A 22,552-nucleotide genomic window follows, 5' to 3' on the forward strand; every position below is an offset into this window, starting at 1 on the left:
CTGAGACACTGCACAGGGTAGCTTTGGAGGGGAGGTGTGAATTCAAGGAAGTTCTCCTGACTCAAGTATTTTGAACACTCTCTTTGCTACTAGGACATTTTTACACCTTATGGGCAATTCCCTTGGTCAGAAGGGGTGAGAAGTTAATCTACCTTTTGAGGGAAGATCATGAAGGGGAAAGTGTGAACAAACAGCAGCATGACTTCTCAACCACAGGCACGTGCCTTTTGGCAACGTGTGCCTCTGGAAGCTGAGGGTCTGCAATGTGATCCCACAGAACCACCGTGCCTGCAGACCCCTCACAAAGTCTCCATGGACTCCAGGGCTCCAAGGCTGCCTGTGTGGAGCCCACTCTTCGAGAGAGGCAACTCGTTCCCGGGCCCTCGTAGTCCCATCAGTAGGCCAAGTACGGGTGGTTGGGTCGCCACAGGTGTGCACGGCAGACACATTAGTCCAGTCTCATAGGCAGTACGGGTCGCCTTTGAAAGCGTGTGCTTGCAATTTTGAAAAACTAGGCTAATATGTGTTAAAACTTTAACTTTTAGAGGTAAGGTAGAGGGATATGTAATAGGTCTTTATATATATTCTCACCTAAAACATGTTGTAAATTAACCATTAATTAAGTAATTCATTAACATTTCTTTTGTGATCTCTGTGTTTCTGTAGGACGATTCTAGTCTGATGGAAAGTTGGTTTTGTGTGTATGAATGTTTGGGCAGCTTACTTCTCCAACATTTGAAGCTTTATTTGGTGTTCGTGAAGACCTCCTCGAAGGCATGCTGAATCTGGTTTCTGTGTCCCCTCCTTACATTCCACTCTGTGCAACTGATTGAATACTAGAAGGATGTTAGTAATGCTGTTCCTTGTTAGATTTTAAAATTTAATTAGAATTTGATGTATTCAGAAGCTAATTTCTTATGTTTAAAGACCCAGATCCTGCTTTATAACTGATTTTTGGTAAAGCAGTTGCTTGAGGGAGTACGTCTGACAGCTCCTTTGGTTTGTTCATTAATTCCTTTTTTTAAAAAAGATATTGTTTATTTATTCGACAGAGAGAGAGAAAATTAGCAGGGGAAGTAGCAGGGGAAGAGGGAGAAGCAGACTCCCTGCTGAGCAGGGAGCCAGATGTGGGACTCGATCCCAGGACCCTGAGATCATAACCTGAGCCAAAGGCAGACTAGCCGCTTAACCAGCTGAGCCACCCGAGCCACCCAGCTGCGCCCGTTTGTTAATTCCTGAATTAGCTAATAAGTCCCCCGATTTTGTAAATTGAAAATTGATATTGTTTCTGGGCAGTTACTTTACAAAAAAATGAGGTGAAATGTCTAGATATAAAATTCAAACTGATGTATGTTTGCATGTGAATGTTGAATGGACTTGTTTGGCTTTGCTGCGCAGTGCTTCACCAGCGTTACAAGTGGTTCTTCACAGAGAATGCTGGGATCTGATGACTAGCGTTGCTGGTTCCTCTCTCGCTCAGCTCTAGACCAAACAGAAACATGCATTCTCTGCCAAGCATTCTGTGACGTCACGAGGCAGGCCCTACAGCACCGTGGCTTTTTCTTTTCCTTTTCTGGCTGCCGGAGATTTATCCTCTTTCTTGACCATGTTACCCCTGTTTATCAGTTGGAGGGTATCTATTATATTATATAGGACACCTAGTAGTATAAAATCCTTTTAAAAATTGATTTTAATTTTTAGAGCAGTTTTAGGTTCACAGCAAAATTGAGCAGAAGGTAAAAAGTTCCCTCATACTTCCTGCCCCCCACCCCCAGCCACCGCCACTATCTACGTCCAAAACCAGAGTGGTGCATTTGTTACATCCATGCACCTGCATTGACACATCATTATCATCCAAAGTCCATAAGGTACATTAGGGTTCCCTCTTGGTGTTGTACATTCTGTGGGTTTTGACAAATATTTAATGACCTGTATCCACCATTAAAGTATCATACAGAGTAGTTTCACTGCCCTAAGAACCCTCTGTGCTCTGCCTGTTCACCCTCTGTCCCCCCTGATTCCTGCAACCACTGATCTTTCCATTGTCTCCGTAGTTTTGCCTTTTCCAGAATGTCATGTAGTTGGATAGATTCTTTTTACAAGGGATATAATAGGATAAGAAGATTTTGGAACTTTAAGGAGTCTTAGAGAGTTTCTATTATGTGGCCTTTTCATGCTTATCAAAGTTAGATATTTTCCAACAGTTTGAATATTTTCCAACTTGTTCAGCGTCACAAGCAAAAGAGTACTTTGCACTGTTTAAAATTAAGTTAAATATTTCTGGGAGAAGTAAAGAGAAGCATTCAAAAAAAAAAAATCAAGGTGGAGGAAGTGGAAGGAAATTCTTTCTGTCCTTGGGAATTCCTTACAGATTTCTTTAAGTAGACTTTGGTTGCCATTTTGATAGCATTTAGGGAGATCTTGGATTAAATATAAGGAGATTGCTTTCAAATTGAGAGAACTGGTATTAAATAGAAATATGCTCACTTTTATTGCAAGGTGGAGTTGGAATCTATTGAGGCAAAAGATGTTTGGAAGGATATCGTTCTTTAATAGTATCATTGGAGAACTCTTGTGGAGCAGTGAATGCAGACCAGCTGCAGTGGCCCAACGGAAGTGTTCTCTTCTTTGTGCAGAATTGGTCAGCTTACCATTTTACTTTATAGATTACGATGGTAGCGCTCTCAGATGCCCCAGAGTTAGCGGTGGGTCGGGCGTGTGACATGGGAGAGGGAATGGTTGAGTGACACGCACTGTCGCTCAGTGATAAAGCTGGCAGAGGGTTCCCAGAAGTGACTACACTGAAGTCCCTTTTTTGTATCAGAATTTGACACTGTATCATCTTACTGATTTCTTGAAGCTCTATACAGGTTCTATGTCCGCCATATATGGGGTTTTGTGTTTTCTTTCCTTTTCGTTTTCCTGTGATGCATGTAACCAGGGTTTATTTTGCAGGAACTTGTGATGGGGGCATGCCCGAGACTAACAGGCCAAGGCTGTGACACTAGGCTGTTAATAGCGTAAGAGACTCTTGGTCGTGGAAGTAAGTCATAAAGCCACAGAAGGATGTAGGTTCTTGAGAAAGTAAAAATCTACTTAGCGTGTTTATGAGAGAGGAGTGAGAGTCATTACCCCATTAGAGCCAAGCATTAAAGCTCCCACATCCAGTTAGAATATTTCCGATAGTTTGGCAAGTCACTTTAACCCATGGCTTCCCACACTTTGAACCCGTTTTCTCCGGTTGCTCCATCTCCGGCAGGCTGCTGTGTACGGATCGTAACCCCGGAGAGGAACAGGTGGGGGCTCCGTGCCACAAATAGCATTTTATGGCATTGGACCTGCTTCATAGATTAACTCTTGGCCACCATGGTCCCAGCCCCATTCCCATAGCAGGAGGGTTTGTGGAACTTGGTGGACGTTTTGCAATCAGGGGCCACAGGCCTTATGTAACAAACTCTCTAACTTTTCGTCACTTCCTGCGGAATGTGTCGTAGATGGATTGAGGGGTTTGACTAGAGACTAGTGGGCGACACTCAAACTCGCCCAGCAGGGGAAGCCCCTGGGTAGGCGTTGAGATGCACATTGCTTGGGGTACCGTGAACCTGGAAGACCACCACTTCTGCCTGAGGAGAAAAGCCCCGCTTAAGAGCAGACAATAGATTTCTATTGTGAATGTCGCTGGCCTTTGGATCTTAAAATTTAACAACTTAAAATTGTGTAAGGAATCATTTCTAGGATTTTGTTTCAACACACACGCGTAGTTTTTGACTACCTGTTGCCTTAATTTCTTGTTAGATCATGTGGTGGGTGGGTGCTAAGGTTTTAGAGGAACTAATGGGAGAGTTTAGAAAAGAGCAAATGTCCCATATCATTTTATTATTATTATTAGGTTATTGTTATTATATTTTTCCTTTTGAGAATTGGGAAAAGAACACCACTGTTTGATTTTCATGGTGAGGCAACTTGGACCTGGTCATAGAATATGGATGTGTTGGGGCGCCTGGGTGGCACAGTCGTTAAGCGTCTGCCTTCGGCTCAGGGCGTGATCCCGGCATTATGAGATCGAGCCCCACATCAGGCTCCTCCGCTGGGAGCCTGCTTCTTCCTCTCCCACTCCCCCTGCTTGTGTTCCCTCTCTCACTGGCTGTCTCTACCTCTTCAAATAAATTTAAAAAAAAAATCTTAAAAAAAGAATATGGATGTGTTAAGGGATGATAGTTGGGCACTGCTAGACCAGATTGCAGGGAAAACTCAGAGAAATCGTGCTAGCCTGCCAAAGGCCTAAGGGACCCTTGTTCATTCTCCTCCTGTGGTTCTTTCATGTTGCTTGCAAATGCATTTCCCTAAAGTGAGTTCATCTCTTAATGTCACAAGGTAGAGATGTCTGTCCATGTTTGGAGGTACTTTGGGAGTTGATCTTATACCAAACGAACATGTTACACATTATTCATATGAGGTACTTTATTTTCTCCAGAAAAATGTAGATATTTCAATATTTTAAATTATGAAAACATCTTAGTTTTAGTTTGCCTGTACCCTTCAATCCAGCAAGGAAACAATGTCCTGGACCTCTTTTGGAGTTAATTGTCAGACTGTCTATTCATTTTCTTCCCCTTGGCGAAATGCGAGTTACCTCGCTTAATTAAAACTAGATAACCATTGTCAGCCCTTGTATAAGGTACCAGCCCCTGGGTAATTCACATCTAATTTCTTTTGAGGCTTGTAATTTCCCAAACCAGCAATAGGATGTAAAGTGTGTCTTTTGCTGAGTCCAGCAACAGATGTGTTTGTAAAGTGAGGGAATGGTGTTGCTAACTCGATAACTGTATTTTGAGGGATAATGTGATGGGGTGTAGTTTGACTGGTATTTCCTCTATTAAAGAAACACAGGCAAACTCTTTTCCTTGGAATTTAAAATGTATATATTACTCTAAAAGCCTCCTGGGAATTTGAGACTGCTACTTGCTTGCTTATAACTTTCCCTCATTTTCTTCCCAGCAGTTGGAAAGGAAGTTTAAATCTTGTTTAAATCCTCAGTAAACTTTCTACAGCGTGAGACTCGTTGGTCGGTGCTAATTCCAAATCCATGTTCTGTCTAAAAATCATACAAAATGATTCTGATACAAATGTGGAAACTGTACTGTTGCCCATGTTTTCCAGGGGACTGTTTTACTTGGACATTAGAGAAAGACTGAAGAGACTTGGTGAGGGACAGTGCTGCTGGTGTGTGTGTAGTTCGAATGCTGAACTGAGCAGTGGCTCGTAATAGGCGGGTGGCAGGTAGGCGGCTGTGTGTGTAAGAGTTTGAGGATGAGTCTGGCACTTGGATAGAGGTAGTTTACTGTTATTATCTATCCACCTATTTATTTTTGTCATGTGTGGGATTGGATAGAGGTTGCTCACTCAGTTCAGAGAGCTCCAGGCGGGGCTGTTGGGGTGGCTTTGATGGGGCATGATGAAGCCTGGGTGTGTATGGCAGACCCAGGGGCCACCCTGGGAAGTTGAGAGGCATGACGTTGGGAATTTTAACGGGTTGGCCTGAGAGGGATTGAGCCCAGCTTTTTACCTTCCTTTTACATTTAGGGAGGGTGAAGGTGAAACGGTCAGAGTGGAATGAGCAGTAATTAAGATAGTAGTTAAACGGTGGAAGTGGGTGAGCTCTCCGAGTGAGAGGAGCCCCTACTTTTCTAGGCAGAGAGCACACTATGGGCGTCTGCTTTTATGAATTAAAAATATAGCACCTTCCAGGTTATTGTTTGGCAAGTCAACTAAGGGTGTTCTATACCTGTTTAGAAACTTTTATTTTATAATTCTCTTAGAAGAGTCCCTTGTAGATTTTTTTAAAGAGAAGGAAACATCACAGGAATACTCTTATAGATAAGAGTATTTTTGTGTAAGCTTCTAAGCTTCATTGAGATTACCCCTCACCCACGGGATAGGTTCATTTCTCCTGCCAGCACATGGAGACTGGTGCCAGAGGTTGGTGTCCTCTGTCTCAGAACTTGGTTGTCCTTCTCTGACACAGCCCAGGTGACACCAAACTGTACCGGTTAAATTTCCTTACAGTGAGGCCTAATAAATTTAAAAAGCCCGTTATGATGAATTCCCCTAGAAACAAGCAAGATGGCATACAATTCATTTTTCCACCAATAAATATTTATTGAGTCCTGTAAAATTTCATGTCAGTCTCTGGGCAGAGCCCCTAGATACAATCTTTCAATACCTGTTCTATTGAAATTTCAGTATTAATCTTCATGTTTCTGTAAAAAGCAATTCAAGTAAAAATTAGTAGTGAAACAGTTCCTAACATGATGTGCCTTTTTAATTACAGTGAATATTTGTTTCCCTACAAAAGAATTGTGTTCTTAATAGAAATTCAACTATTGAAAGTGCAAGAAATTAAGTACTTGGGTGACAATACTTATTAAGAAAATCTTTATTTTAATAATTTATGGCAACGATTTCTCGAAAAAAGTTTAAAGTAGCAACAAAGTCATTGGGATCCTTGTTACCAAAGTGGATTTTTAAAATTATATTTCTCTCTTGCAACTGTGTTTACAGCAATAAAGGAACAATAAGGGGGGGAGGTAAAGCCTGGGAACTGTACCAGGCTTATGTAGGTCAGGGCAATGTCTGATAAGGGAGGAATTATGATTTTGGTACGGAGAGATTTCCAATATTGCACTATTTCAAAGAGTAACTCAGGGATATCAGTATTGTAGGACTTAAGCTGGTGCCAAATGTGGCAGGTTCTGTGGAAGGAAGAACATGGTTAATGACCGTCTTTCCCGCTCTGCCATGTCTATCTGTGGACGATAGACTGTCTCCCCAATTCCCTGAAAGGAAGGGGATGTTCTTCCTGGAAGTATTTTTATGAACCTGGAGAGACAACGTTGTGAACAGAACCAGGGCTTAAGAATTAATACAAAGAAGATTCTACTAGTGAAAGACTTTTTCAATAAAGAAAAAACAAATTCTTAGCAGGAGAGGTTTAGAAAGATAGTAACAAGATAGAAGGATGGGAAGAAGAAAGAATAAATATGGTGGGCATGGATTGGTAACATGCAACTGTTAATTGGTAAGTTAACCGGTTAATTAGTGGTTGACATGGGTATAGCTGTGTTTATCAAGTGAGAGTGATCCTCCTTGGCAGCTCTTACTGTTTCAGCAACCAAGCCAGTGAAAGAACAATTCCTAGCCCCCTGAAATGTCCTCGGTACAGCCTGTCAAGACCACGAACAGGGCACAGCAGTGGCTCGAGGCTTCCACACCCCTCCCTCCATCCCTGCATAAGCTGCCCCCACAGACCTTAAACTGTGGAGTCAGCTCGAAATCTCTCCCTTTCTCTCTTGAGTTTGTGATTCAGGCACAGGTAACTGGAAACAGATGTGCTGCTGTTCACGTTGAGCTCTTGGTGATGGGGGGTGGGGAGCAAAATGTGCCTTTTGCAAACCTTTGTGCTTTTGTTGTATGCGCAGTTTTCCCATCTCAGCAATCTCGGCTCACGTTCTGGCCAGATGCTTTCCTTTTTGTTTCTTGGAGGGATTGCTGACTGAGGTGGAGGGGAGCCCAGCCCCCTTTCTCTCCATGCTAATCTTTTTCTCCCGTTGCCGTTGCCGGTTTCCTGTCTGTAGACTGCACATGGCCCCGTGGGACCCAGGGTGATTTTCCAACCTAGAAATCGCCTCTTATGATTCTTCTGTTAAACACTCATTAAGCTGTTCGACAGCCCTTGGGACAGAGTGAATTGCAGAGCTGTCACAGCTCAGGCTGAAAGAGAGGACAGTGATTGGACAGCAAGAGAAATAAGGTGGTTTAAAGACAGAAGTATTCCATAAACCGTAAGTCCCAGGGAGGACCAAATTCTGACGGTGTGGTCGCTGAAGTGATGGCCACAGAACTTTTCTGAGCATCCACCACGCAACGGGGCAGGGGAGGTGCTAGGGAAGCAGGGGGAGGGGCGGGGGAGGGCTCACGGTCCAACTGTGGCAGGTGGGGGTACATGGAAGTAGAGAAGCCACAATGCAGGGCAGCCCACGTACCGGGCCAGCTGGCCGCTCTCATGGCAGTTGGGGGGGTAGGGTGGGGGGAGAGCACCCAGGGAAGGATGTTTCCTGAAGAGCAACTTGGTGGAGGATATGCGATTTGAGCTGGTTTTTAAATGCCTCGAGGTAGGAGATTGACATGCTGGGAAGAAGGTGGAGGGGGTATTTGGGGTGGAGGTCAGCAAAGCAAGAGAGAAGGAGGAATCTCTGTGCGGGGTCTCCAGGAGCAAGTTGACTGGAGTGGAGGGTTTGCACAGGAGCTGCAGGGGGTGGATTGGAGAGAATGGGCTGTGCCAGTGCGTGCAGGCCCTTGGAAGACCACTGGTGGGTTTGGATTCTGGGCAGAGCCACGGAAGACTTGATCAGGGGTAGGACATGTGCAAAGTTGTGTTTTAGGACAAATAATCCAACCATGCATGACGTAGAGAACCAATGCCTTATTTATGGTCTGGACTGGGCAGTATTGTTTCTCAGCCATTTTCAGTTAGGAATGCATTTTTACCAGGCTCAGGCAGGGCCCCTGGCATTGTATTAGGAAGCGACCCTCGCAGTCTTGTTCGTTAGGAGAGGGAAATGCTTTATCGCCGTCTCTTAAATCCACAGGAACAATATGTTATCAGTCTTTGAAATGTGAGCTGAATGATGGCTATGCAGTTGTCTGTTAAATACAGCGCTGCTAAGCTCAGCCCTGCAATCATGTGGTTATGAAATATTACCCAGCCTGAAACCATAAGAAAAAAGCCCTCTTCGTCTGACCTGCTCGTAACACACCATATGAGAACCTAACCTTTGAAGGGACATGGAAAAACTGGAGAACCACTGACTGCATGAAATGCAAACGAGAGTTCCATGTGTAGAGATTCTTCTCTCAGAATTTTTGGTATTTTCCTCTCTTGAATGTTTGCTCCAGACCACACCACCTGTTTCTGCTCCAAATGTTTCTAAGGCCAAAGGTCTCTGCCTCAGAGATTTGAAGCACTTGCTTGCTGCTGACCCACATGTCATCCTTGAGGGAACGGAAATGGATGGAGGGGAAGAGAAGATGGGCAAAGGGGGCTTTTGGTCTTTCTGGTTAATGAAAGCTAGGGCCACTATGCAGTGCCTTGATTGGAAATCTTCATCCAGAAGCATCTGGTCTCCTGGAAATGTAGCTGAAAGGTGGGGGAGCTGAGGGAAGGGGTGTAATGCGCTGGTATTCATCTTGCTCCAGCTCAGTAGAAGAAACTCCCTTCGCCCACAGTAATGCATGAGATAGTTGCTCTTGCTTTACCCGCATTTCCTTTGCCCTGCCGGCATAAGGCTGGGCCAAAAGAAACCTGAAGTTTGATTTTGACTGGTTACCACTGGGTGCTGAATGTGTCTGGTCAAACCAAGATTTCTTTCATTGCAGAAGCCAGGTCCTCTTCAACTGTGCACCTGGGGTTATCAGTCATAGTGAGAACAGAAGTGGACAGAGGGAAGGAGCAACGTAGAAACAGTGAATTTCCATAGGGTCTTGTAGAGAGAGAAGTAGCCATTCAGTTGTCTCTGACCTGGGACCTCTTATCCCTTGTGACATAGTCTGGCTTCCCCTTTGATTCACCAGTCTCATTTCATATTCATGAAAAATGAAAAAATGAAAGTCCTCTGTTTTCCTTGTCATTTCATTCCCATTTTCCACGGATATATAGTAGCCATTACATGATGGCTTACAGACTCTTTGTTTTTTATTTTATTTTTTATTTATTTATTTTTAAAGATTTTATTTATTTATTCAACAGAGATAGAGACAGCCAGAGAGAGAGGGACCACAAGCAGGGGGAGTGGGAGAGGAAGAAGCAGGCTCATAGCGGAGGAACCTGATGTGGGGCTCGATCCCGTAACGCCGGGACCACGCCCTGAGCCAAAGGCAGACGCTTAACCGCTGTGCCACCCAGGCGCCCCGACTCTTTGTTTTTTAAAGATTTTATTTATTTATTTGTTTGACAGAGAGAAAGAGAGAGCACAAGCAGGGGAGCGTCAGGCAGAGGGAGAAGCAGGCTTCCTGTGGAGCAGGGAGCTCGATGCAGGGCTCGATCCCAGGACCCTGGGATCATGGACCTGAGATGAAGGCAGACGCTTAACTGACTAAGCCACCCAGGTGCCCCCAGACTCTTTGTCCTTAAGTGAAATGACAAATCACTGACTTACAGAATGCGTGGAACCTTCCCTTGCTGTGATTGCCCCACTCCCAGTTCACTCTCTGCTCACCTTCATCTTTCTGCCCCCCACCCTTACCCTTCTACATGGTTCTGCAGACATTCTAAGCAGTAGTTCTCAAAGTGTGGTCCCCACGTCAGCAGAATCAGCACCCAGGCAGATTGTTCAAAATGGAAATTTCAGGGCCCCACCCGGGATCTACAGCATTGGAAGATGTGGGCCCTCGTGTGTTTTAATAAGCCGCTCAGGTGATTCTGGTGCGTGCTAAATTCTAGGTGTTGGAATTTAAGAAATACTTGTCAACAACCAATGGCTTATGAAGAGCCTTGCTCTTTCCCTTTGCTAGTGATGAAAATAAGTTTTGTATCGATCTGGGTGTACATCCAAGTTGTAGAATAAAAACAGAATCTGATGCATTTCATCTTCATTTCTATTCATTGTTGACAATTTCTGTATTAAAATGGGGAAGCTTAGCACTTTGCAATTTAACAGCTAGTTAAACACCACTTAACCCCTTAGCACTAGCCAATTGCTTTTCCTCCAAGCATGTTTCCATCCCCACCTTCCCCACCAATACCGTCCTGATTTGTGCAGTCACTCACTATTAGGCTAATTTGCTGCTCTGGGAGACAGTGTTAAGATGACTCTCTGATTAGGTGGGAATTGATTAAGCAGAAGCTCCTTTATTCTGTTGTTAGATCAGTGGAAGCAGTGAGAAAACTCCTCATTCCAAGCCTCCTTCCACTTTGCTGTTGCCTCAATTAGGTTGCTTTTCTGTGATTTGTGGCCCATTAGCATCGGTGACTCCTGATTGCCTATTCTCATCCTAGAGTCTTGCCAGCCATATGTGAGTAATGTATGCTCAGAATCCCTAATAATGGTGGTTTCTTGTTACTGTCCGGAATGCTGGTGACAGGCGAATAGCAAAATGAAAATGCAGCTTGTGGATGGAAGTCACACTTGTTGAAACTCCCTGGGCCTTCTCCCATACTCACCCCCCTCCCACCTCTTTTTGGGGCCAGGTCCTGAGTATTAGTGGGATGCTTAAGCCCTGTGCTCTGGGCTGCAAGGCCTGAGTTTGAAACCTTAGGTTAAATTACTTGATTTTCGGGGCGCCTGGGTGGCACAGCGGTTAAGCGTCTGCCTTCGGCTCAGGGCGTGATCCCGGCGTTACGGGATCGAGTCCCACATCAGGCTCTGCTATGAGCCTGCTTCTTCCTCTCCCACTCCCCCTACTTGTGTTCCCTCTCTCGCTGGCTGTCTCTATCTCTGTCGAATAAATAAATAAAATCTTTAAAAAAAAAATTACTTGATTTTCTAGGCCTCAGTAGCTTCTTTTGAAAACCTGGCAGGAAGGGTATTTACTCCAGAGGGCAGGAGGGGGTTTTGATGGAGATAATGTACGTAAAGGGCTTTTGCAGTAATGCTCCCCACCCATGAGGCTCCCTCTCTGACTGTTTTTCAGACCCTCCCACTCCAGTACCCCCTCTTCCAGACCCCTCTCCTAGGCTAGTGTCTCCTTTTCTTGACCTTCCATAGCACTTTGTTGGTTTCTTTTTCTGGCACTTGAAATTATGTGCCTGGTGTTATAGATATAATTTTACACTCTCCTTTTAGACTGTGAGCACCTCCAGGCTAGGCGATAGCTTGGTGCATCCTCTCTCCTCCATAGCTGTGGTTACCAAGCCTGACGAGCATCTCATTCACCTGGGGAGCTTTGAAAAAAATCCAGATTCCTGGGTTCTAGCCCCAGAGAACATTCCCGTGCGTTGGAATTTAGAAACCAAGATTTTTTTTAAAAATGTACTTATTTATTAAGTAATCTCTTTGCCCAACATGAGCCTCAACTCATGACCCCCGGAGATCAAGAGTCACATGCTCTACTGACTGAGCCCGTCAGGCTCCCTCTAGGAACCTAGATTTTTTTAAATGACTACCACAGATGCTTCTGCTGCAGGTGGGCCTCAGACCCCAGTTTTAGAATCAGTTTTGTAAGGCAGTCGTTTCTACCTCTGTCAAATTCAACATCCCCTTTTATATATTTTGCAACATCCTCTTTTTTTCCTGAAATAAAAACTCATAGATAATAGACTTCACTTACACACAATATTAAAAAGAAAAACATAAGACTCCAACTGTAATATAAAGGAGAAGAAATATTAAACTAATTTATACCTTGTATTTCAAAATATGCATAGCTACGTCAGAAGGCACAATGAAATAATCAGATAAATTAGGTTTAAGAAATATTGAACTGGATATTATCAATAATTATATATATGAAGCCTTAGAAATTAGAATAATAAGCCTTTATGTATCACTAAGAATAAGACAACTGTAAATGTAGGCCAATTCAGATGTGTTACAGTGGTGGCTCATTAATCATGAGTGACATTCCTGAAACTGTCATGACTTTTGGAGATGGTAAAAAATTCTTGGTAAAATTCTGAGTAGAAGAAAGCACACCCTTTTCTCGATTCATAGGGTAATCAAATTCCTAGCAAATTGAGTGTATTTAAAACTGGACAACATATTTTTATGAGATGCAGAGTTAAGATCTAGACTCAGACAATTATATAAACTTTGTCTTTTCTCTTTTATGAGAGTTGTGTGGGACCTGGGACAATCCATCCATCAAGAGGGACTTTCTGGAGTATGGTAGGAGTCTAGCATTCTTGCTCCCCGCTCCCCAAATGCCAGCAGAGTCCAGCAATCATTGTAACAACCAAAAGCCCCTTACCCAGTTACCCAAAGCCTGGAGGGACAGTGACCCCACTGAGAGTCACAGCCCCAGTGATAGAAAAACCTAAACTATCATCAGTGGACAGGAGCCCTGGGACCTCCAGCAGTTTGCGCCTAGGACATTGTATTCTGCATGTATTTGGTGAATATGAATTAATTACCAGACTTTGAATACTTAAAATAGATGGCATGTATGTTAAAAAACAAAAACAAAAACAGACCACAAAATTTATGGGCGTAAGGTATTTTTTTTCTAGACCAGAATTGGCTTTTGCTCTTTGTCACGTTATAGGAACCCTGGGGTACTTAAAACTGCAAGACAACTTCATTACACCTTAGGTTCTCTGGAAGCAGATACCGACATGGGATTTGGGGTGCAAGATGCTCATTGGGGAGCAATATCTAGGAAGGGAAGGAAGCAGGGTTGGGTAGAGGAAGGGGTTGCAAAGGCCTCGCCAGCCTAGCGGGAAGCCCTGCAGTGACTATTTGCAGTCTGGGGCCCTGCTTCTGCCAGAATTGCTGGCCTCCCGCACTGGATGGGGATTGTCACACGCACACAGGCAGGACAGGGTGGTCTCAGGGAGGCTACTCTTTGTGGCTGAGGCAGACCCTGAGGGAGCTGGGGGCTGAGGGCAGCGTGCTGCCTGCACCCCCCACACCCACTGACAAGTCCTTACACAAACAGGGATGTGGGCAGCTCACCTCTGGGTGAGAGAGAGGGTTTATGTGTATCCTCACTTGGGCCTCCCAGTAACCCTAGGAGATAGGCACGATGATCATTCCCATTTCATAGATGAGGAAACTGAGGCTTAGAGAATTTTCACTCACTTGCCTGGTTTAAGTACCTAACTGGTGTCTCAGTGAGGCCTGGGTGACAGGCCTTCCAAGTGCCAGGTTCCCTCAGTGATGTTCATATGGGCTTGACAGTTCTCTTCCCTCCCTTCCTTCCTTCCCATTCATGGGGCTGCAGTGACCGGCTGTAGCCCGTCCTGGAGTGGGGCACCTGAGCTGCTAAAGTCTGTTTCATTCATATTGTTTCTTTTGTGGTTGGTTGAGTAGCTTACAGGTAGATTAGCACAGTGAGGTAGAAATAGCTGAGTCCTTTTAAATTCCCAGCTTTATCACTTGATCAGCTTAAGGAATTAATTTAAAAAATCCTTGACATGCCTGATGGCTGCTTGTTTTGTGATAAGATTTTCCTTCCAGGTTGTTTCTGGCATGGACAAGGACATTTGATTTAGGGACTCTTGGAAAGAGTGCCCTGGCCTTCAAGATATCGCTTTCCAGGCCCCAGCCAACTGGAGTGTGTGGGCAAGCCTCTGGCTGGCAGCTGCCCGGGGAACCTGAGGCTCGCTGCGGGAAGCCCGCGCCCGCCAGGCACACTGGCCTGGTTCCTCGCCCCACGCCCTCTTCCTCTCTCGCCGGCTGCCGCTGGGGCTCTCAGTGGCCCGTTGAAAAGGCTTTCAAATCATTTGCAGGTCTCCCGGGGAGAACTACTGTCTTTAATCAAAGGCAAGGCATTTCTGCTACTATGTGTTGGAATAATTTTGGCTTCTTAACAAATCAGATGGGAATGACTACTAGGTATGAGGTTGGCTATAGGCGAGTCCAGTGGACTGTAAGCCTTATTAACTCTGACAGAGGAAATGAGCACAACAGGAACCTCGTTCTTAGTAGGATTGTTTAATGTTTTTGAGGCAAGAATTCTTTTAAAATAATTTAATTTTTAAAAATTACAGAAGATATACTCACTGTCACAATGGAATCTCCTGTCCCCTCCATTGTTGTCATACCCTTAAGGACATCAATATTAACAGTTGTGTGCGTTTCCTTCCTTACCTTTTGCTGTGCTTGTTCAAACGTGGACAAATATATGCACCCACATGTTTTTTCCCCCGTTCTTTAAAAAGAAAGATTCTAAATGTTTTATAAATTTCTTTATCCCCAGAACTGTATATTACGGACACCCCTCCCCCGGTCGGTGCGTAGCTCCCTCAGATCCCAGAGTGATTTATTAACCATTTTCCCTATCGATGGGCATTCAGCTGTTTCCAGTTTTCATTATTTAAAAACAATGCTGCAAGAAATAGCATTAGTTTTAACAGGGCTTCTACAGGTTCCCTGAAGCTGGGAATGGGGGCTCAACAAGACAAATATGCTCCCTGCATTCCAGAAGGTGACCCTTGTAGTGGGGGGGGCTGGGTATAAACAGGTAAAACAATACATAAAATAGGAAGTAGCAGTTAGAACTAAGGGATCTGAGAAGAACAAAGTCAGATGCTGTGTTGGAGGAAGGGCCTCTTTCAGGAGGTCAGTGGAAGCTGAGATCAAGACGCAGCCCTTTGGACGCCTGCTGTGAGAGCAGCCCAGGTGAGCGAGGTTCTTTTCCTGTCCTGGGGTTGGTCATTAGTGCGGGTTGCCAGACAACCTTCGCCCTCCACCCAGCAGTGTGTCCCCGAGGCCAGTTCCCCCACACCTTCCTCAGCTTTGGGTGCTGGTAGTTTTTCAAAATTTTGCCAATCCTGTACGTGAAAAATGGACATTTCCCTCAGTGCTAAGGAAGCTAGACAGCTTTTTCTGTGTTCATTGACCCTTTCACGTTTCTCTTCGTTCAGTTGCTTATTCATTGACTTATTCGTTGCTTATTCAGTCCTTTGCCGTTACAAGAACTTGGGTTTTCTAGCTTCTTCTGACCGGCGTGTAGGTGCTCTTTGTCTGTCAGAGCCTCACATGTCCTGACTTATTTCCTTTTCATCTTACTGCTTCTGAGACTTCTTTCCTTCAGCCTCAGAGAGACTCAGTCCTCATTAATTAATCCTTAGGGATTATGGCCCTAAGGCCTTTGGCCTATGAGCTTTTCAGAGGCCTAAAAACATGTCTGAAATCAGGAAAAAAAAAACAGTTTTTATTGGCTTCTTGAATACTAAAAGAAAACTAAAATCGAAGGTAATAGATACTTAAGCAAATGCCTATAGAACGTAACTTTATGTTAACTACTCATTTACAACTCAACTCACTGTATAGTTATTTTTAACTCAAATAAAAGTAATTTTGGGGGCGCCTGGGTGGCTCAGTCGGTTGGGTGTCAGACTCTTGATTTCAGCTCAGGTTGTGATCTCAGGGTCGTGAGATGGAGCCCCACATCAGGCTCCATGCTCAGCGGGAGTCTGCTTGAAATTCTCCCTCTCTCTCTGCTCCCCTCTCCCCCTGAAATAAATAAATAAATCTTTAAATAAAAGTACTGTATATTTAGTGAAGGGGGTGGGTATATTTTCACATTTTTAATTTGGTGTGGGACAGGACTTCTAAATGAGGAAATGGTCTGTGGCCTCAGAGATTTTAAGTCACCCTCAGATCTCCCCAAATTCTTCCCCTCCCCCGAATTCTTAAAAAGAAAACATTCTCTCTTCTGCTTATCTCTCGGGTTCCTTGATTTCTCCTTTTCTGTGTTCTGTCTTTAGTTTCTCTGCATTATTGCCTCCTGGTCACTAGGAGGTCTGCACTGGGGCTTCTCCCACCGTGCCACTAGGCTGATCTAGCTCATGCTCTGATGGCTCTGTGACCCAGCTCTCATCTTAGCCTGGAATTCTCTGGGATGGTTGACCTCACTGATTACTTCCTTCTGGAAGCTCTTTGCCCATTTTCTCTTAGTTTTCCTTCTCCCTTTCTGACCCTTTCTCCTCAATCCCCCACCTCTGAACTCAATGTTGGTTCCTCACAAATCCTTCCCTGACTCTTCATCCTTAGCTAATTTCAGCAATCCCTTTGTCCTCAAATACCCTGTTTGCTATATACTGCCTCCAATCCTTTGTAGAGGAAAAATATATATATATAAATTTTCAAAAGAATCTGCACACCCCTCCCACCACCACCAACTAAACAAAACAAACCTTCTAAACTCTAGGGAGTGTTTTAAAACTGTGATTTGCAACCCATTACTGGGTTGTGAATGTAATGGGCTATGATTGCATTTTCAAAAAAATAAAATAGAACAGAAAATATAGTTTTATATCATGTGTAGTAAGATATTGTTTTGTGAAACTTTTGTTAAAAATGTGTATTTGTGTGTGTCAGAACTGGCTTCGTAATTGGGCAGTTGGAATTATGAGGAATTTCAAGATGGCGACAGGAAAGCACTGAACGATGAGTGGGGCCATTCTGAGCGTGGGACCCAGGGCAGCTGCACAGCTTGCACACCCATGAAGGGTGTATATGAACTGGGTTCAGATGTAAAATTATTTCCTTACTGTGGGTCACAGGCAAATAAGTTTGAAAGCCACTGATTCTAACATGTGACAGGATTCGCACGAAAGGGCAGCTGTGGATCCCCAGTGTGGAGCAGCTGGTTCCGACTGTTTGCGTTCAGGTACTCCTCGTCTGATCTGCTCCCCTCCGGCTTGCAGCCTTCTTTGTTCCCGCCTACCTGGGCCCTGTTTCTGCTGTATCAGTGCCCCGTTGGTCATGTCTGGCACCAGTATCCCATCTTTCTCTCCTTTAGTTGTCCCTCTCCCTGGATTGGTTAGCAAGTCTGGGGAGCACCCCTCCTGGGGGCCTCTGGGGAATGGCTTGGACACCGCGTACAAATGCTAAGGTTTCTCTTACTTCCAACCCAGATGTCTCTCCTCAGAATTAGTCTATTTATTGCTTCTTAGAAGTTATACCCGGATGTCCCTGATGAGCTCAGACTCACTTTCCACCTCACCTTCCCATCCCCCTCCAGACCTGCTCTTACTCCTACGTTCATTGCTGTGGTTAGTGCCACTACTGTTTACTCAGTTGGCCAAGCTTAAAACTGTGGGGGTTATTCTTTATTCTCTCATTCTTCCTTGTTCTCCACCTCCTCACATCCCATCAGCTGCCAAGTCTCGTCGGCTTGGCCTCCTACATAACTGCTTTGAGTCTGTTTTCTCTCCTCCGAGTCTAGCAGAGAGTCTGACTCCTGGGCAGGGCATACAAGGCCCTTCACCCTGGCCATCACCTGCCTGCCATCCTCAGCTCCTACCCCTGCTCCAGCCACAAATCTGTTCCTCTAAGTTCTCGGGCTTCTCGGTCATGAGCAATAGCCTCCCCTTCACTCCCTGGTACGTTGGGAAATGCGCAGGGCATTGCATTAGTGATCATGATGACTGGGGTGCTACCACCCCTACCAGGGGGTGGGGTTAGGGAAGGCAAATAACCTGCTGTGTGTGGGACAGTCTCTGAGATGGGGAAGTGTCCCGCCCAGAATTGCGGGTAGCCACCCCGTTGAGAGACAGAATGGTGCCGTTTCATGCCTCGGTCCTTTGTAGCTGCCTTTCCCTTGGCCCGACGTGCTCCTCCTCGACCTCTGCCTGGGGAGCTCCTGCGTTCTCTTTGAGTCCCAGTTCCATAATGCCACCTACTCTCTGAAGCCTCCTGTGCCCCTTTCCGCAGCGACGTCAGTCGGTTCGCACACCCGGTTCCTGGCTGCTTGTACCTCCCGTGGAGCACTGCTTTGAGCGTGTCTGTCCTCGCAGGAAGGCGGGTCTCCCACGTTGTACTCCCGGCACCCAGCCCGATGCCCGCAGGCCGCGGGTGTGCAATCAGCGAAAGAGGGCGGAGCGGCCGAGGCAAGAGAAACCTTCGCTTGCAGGTGTGCGCTGCTCGGATTGGGCTTTCCTTCTTACACATGAATTTTGTCTTCTTCCTCCCCCACCTCTTTTTTTTTTTCCTTCCCTTTCTCAGTTGCAGCCTTTCTAACTCTGGCATGTGCTTCTTCATTACTACAGGTTGGCTCTCTCCCATGCTTACAGTCATCTGTGGTTCCTCAAGGCATCTCAGAATTGAAATAGATCTTGGCCATCTTTGCTCCGGAGGTGTGATTGCAGTAGTTACAGCTCCTGTTGCCAAGGCAACAGCCTTCTGGTTATGAGTCGAGTGCATTTCTGAGTGGATCTCCATTAGGAGAGGGGAGTTTTAGGGCTTGTATCTCCATATTCAAACTTTCCCTGCTTTATTGCTTATCAAAGACCAGTTTACATGAGACTAGGGCAGGGATAAAATATTACTCTGCTCTGGAAGTTTTGAAACTTTTGATGGAAGCATGCTTCACATATAGGAGAGAGCACATATAATAATATGTAACGTTGTGAACACACTCATGTAAATAGTACCCAGGTCAACACCCCCAAATTTAATGGTTTTTCATGGAAATCTTGAATATTTTTTTCTAATGTGCATTTTGTATTTTATTTTTTATTTATTTTTAAAGATTTTGTTTATTTATTTGAGAGAGAGAGTGAGAGAGAGATCATGAGCTGGGGAGAAGGGTAGATGGAGAAGCAGACTCCTCGCTAAGCAGGGAGCCCAATTTGGGACTCGATCCCAGGCCCCTAGGATCATGACCTGAGCCGAAGGCAACCGCCCAACCGACTGAGCCACCCAGGCGCCCTGCATTTTGTATTTTAACTAAGAATCACATTTTTGCCATACAGACATACAGACATACAGACATTTCCTCTCATGCATTCTCCTATTTCTTTTTTTTTTTTTAGGGAGGAGGAGGGGCAGAGGGCGAGGGAGAGAGAATCCTAAGCAGGCTCCACACCCAGCATTGGGCCCAACATGGGGCTCAGTCTCACAACTCTGAGATCATGACCTGAGCTGAAATCAAGAGTTGGACGCTTAACCGGCTGAGCCACCCAGGCGTCCCAAGACACATTTTCATGGCATGTGTGCTACAGCCTGGCATAGAAGGACTTCAGAGGTGGTCTCCAGAGCCTCTGGCTTATCACCTATAACTGCCATCTGGAGAACCGTGTTATTTCAGGGAAGAAATGCGTTGACCACACGGTAACGCATGTAGAGAAGTGTTTGAGAGACATAGATAGCCTCCTCCAGCCCAGTCAGTTGTCTCTTTGGTGAGCCTTAGGTTTTCCTGCCATTGTACTCACCCAGTGGCAATGTCCTCTCGTTGGTCAGCTGTTCGGGCATTTCAGACACAGAGGCCACTTTGCCCTTTGGCCATGGAGAACATAATGCCCTTGGGCCGTAGAGAAGGGGATAGTTGGCAGCCCTGTGCCCCTCTTTTCCTGTCATAATCTGCTGGGTTCCTCAGCCTTACCACAACCTGAGATATATGACAGCCACCTGGAGGTCCTGTACCATTTTGGCTTTGAGGATTTAAGGGGCTCTCTTAACTCTGGGACTCTGTGTAAAGTCAAGTCTAGTTCTGCCTTTGTGTTCCATGTTGGAAAACTGAGCTTTGGTTTTTGTTCCCAAGTTATAATTTCTATCTTGTACCTAATTCTGTTGACTCCTTCTCAGTTCCTCCCTTGGTGACTTTACCCCAGCTCCTCTGGAATGACTTCCTCCCTAGGAATCCTAGTGCTGAGAACAGGGTTTCCAGTCCCTACAGACTTCTCTGTACTCCTGGTGTTTTGTTGTAGATATCCCCACTCTACTCCTACACCAGCTGCTCACTTAGATAACCACCAGTTGTCTGGGGCCATAATTCCCAGATACCCTGCCTGATGGAACAATTGCCTGTTAGCCCTTGGAGATGCCCCACTGAAATAGCGTGAGTTCATTTAGTATCCCCTATTTGCATCTTGGCTATCTGGCCTGTTACCTATCCAGAACTAGGTGGAGAATCAGGAAGCAGTCTGAAAAACAGAACTTGTAATCAGCCAATCTGAGATGTCACAAGGTCTAAGGATTACATTCTTTACTCCTAGCAGAAGGCCTCAGGCCCCCACTTGGAGCTTTGCACTCTTACCTTAGACAAACTGCTGTAAGTTGTGACTCTCTGACTTTTAAGTGAACAATAAATTAGAAACAGCCAATTGTAGGCTGTTTACAACAGGGAGGAATGACAACCCAGCAGAAAGGGAAGGGTGGGAAAAATGATGAAAGCATGAAAGAGCTGAAAAATTACATAAAATATTCTAAGGTGATTTAGTATTTTGAAGCATACTAAGAGCATCTTTGAAATGTAGGATATACAGGGGCGCCTGGGTAGCTCAGTTGGTTAAGCGTCTGCCTTCAGCTCAGATCATGATCTCAGGGTCCTGGGATCAAGCCCTGCATTGAGCCCTGCATTGGGCTCCCTGCTCCATGGGGAGCCTGCTTCTCCCTCTGCCTGCTGCTCCCCCTGCTTGTGCTCTCTCTTTCTGTCAAATAAGTAAATAGATAAAATCTTTAAAAAAAAGAAATAAAGGATATGCAGAGTGGTACCCTTTGCTATTGGCAAAATATGCTATTATAATCCTTATAATCTTCTCAAGAAGGTAAGAAAGGGTGCTCCTATATACTTTAAGAAAATTTCCACCTGAAATGGCTTAAATAAGAAGCATTCCCACATTTATAAGGGCTAAATCACTATTCTTTCATCCATATAATATTTAATGAGCACCTATTATGTGCCAGGCACTGTTCTAGGTGCTGAAGCTATCTTACAAAGCAAAACACAGAATTCCTGCCCTCTTGGAAATTAATCTAGAAGACTAGGTATCCAGAACAAGTAATTTTCCATGACCTGAGAGGATCAAGCTTTTTTTCTTTATCATTTTTAATAGATTATATAGGGAGTTTTTCTATGTTGTAAATAGATTAAATGGAAGAGGTTATTTCAAAACTTTCAAAATTGGCTCTGTGGCTGTCACATACCATGTTGAAAGTCTCTTTGGAGCTTGACCCACCCTAGTTATTTCGTTTTTCATCACAATAGGAAGAAGGAGGTGTGGCTTGTTTTTTTGCAGGTGGGGAAGTGGTAGAATGGAGAAGTGTAATGACTTGCCTGAGGTTTTACAGGGCCAGGGACACTTGTCGGTTCCCAGAATGGAAGATTTCCCACTCCCAAGTTCAAGTCCCTGGTTTGGGACCATCCTTCAGTTTGTACAAAGAAAAGGGGAAGGAAAGGTCCGCATTTTAAATATGACAGATGAAAAACAAAATGGAGTGATTTATTTGTATAATCAATCTTAAAATGAATTCCTCACCCATGGCTTCTAGGTCAGATAGCAGACTTGAGATTTTCTTGTCTATTAGTGGCTTAACTGGCTCTCTTCAGGATGTAATTTCAACTGTAATTTTCTTTTCTTCCCCCGTTCCCCCTGGCGTGCTTATAGAAAGCTCTTAGTCGTTCTTTGAGGCTTTCTAAATTATCAAAATTGAAATGGCTCCTGCAGCTTTTATTTTGGTCCCTAATCAGAAAGGACTGAAAAATGGTCATGTTTGGTGGAGAATTCTTTAGACGGTCACCTCTGGTTTGTCCCCTGAAAGACTGTGAGGTGGTCTTGGCTGGGCAGTTGTCATGGCTCACACAGGTCCCACTCACCTGAGCAATCACTTTGCTATTAGCGCACAAAGCATTTGATTTATTGTTTGTTACTGAAGGTAATTTCTGTATAGGGATGTTACCTATCCATATGCTTTGCATTCTAGACTGATTTTTAATTACCTCAAACCAAATATGCTTTAAATGTTAGCCCTTGGAAGATGTGATAAAATACTTTTATTCCTGGAGTTCAATTTGTGAAAACATAGATGGTTGGGATAGAACACTTAGGTTATACTGCTAATAAAGCCAAGGGTTTGAAATATTATAAAAAAAATGTTTCTTTTTTGCC

The 22,552-nt window shown here is 44.7% G+C and overlaps 1 protein-coding gene across 8 annotated transcripts in view; it reads left to right on the forward strand.

Moving 5' to 3' along the window:
- ANKRD44 (ankyrin repeat domain 44) overlaps positions 1-22,552 on the forward strand; it is a 346,132-nt gene that overhangs the window by 19,447 nt on the left and 304,133 nt on the right. The window contains exon 1 of one of the 8 annotated variants that reach the window (XM_040642449.1): positions 17,661-18,576. The exons of the other annotated variants lie outside the window; for them this stretch is intronic. Within the exon in view, the coding sequence (XP_040498383.1) occupies positions 18,502-18,576 (75 nt within the window). The 5' untranslated portion in view covers positions 17,661-18,501. Of the gene's footprint in view, positions 1-17,660; positions 18,577-22,552 lie in introns of those variants that run through there. 8 annotated transcript variants of the gene reach the window in all.

This window comes from Ursus maritimus, unplaced genomic scaffold, assembly GCF_017311325.1.
Source record: "Ursus maritimus isolate PB19 unplaced genomic scaffold, ASM1731132v1 scaffold_1, whole genome shotgun sequence".
Classification (NCBI taxonomy): Eukaryota; Metazoa; Chordata; class Mammalia; order Carnivora; family Ursidae; genus Ursus; species Ursus maritimus.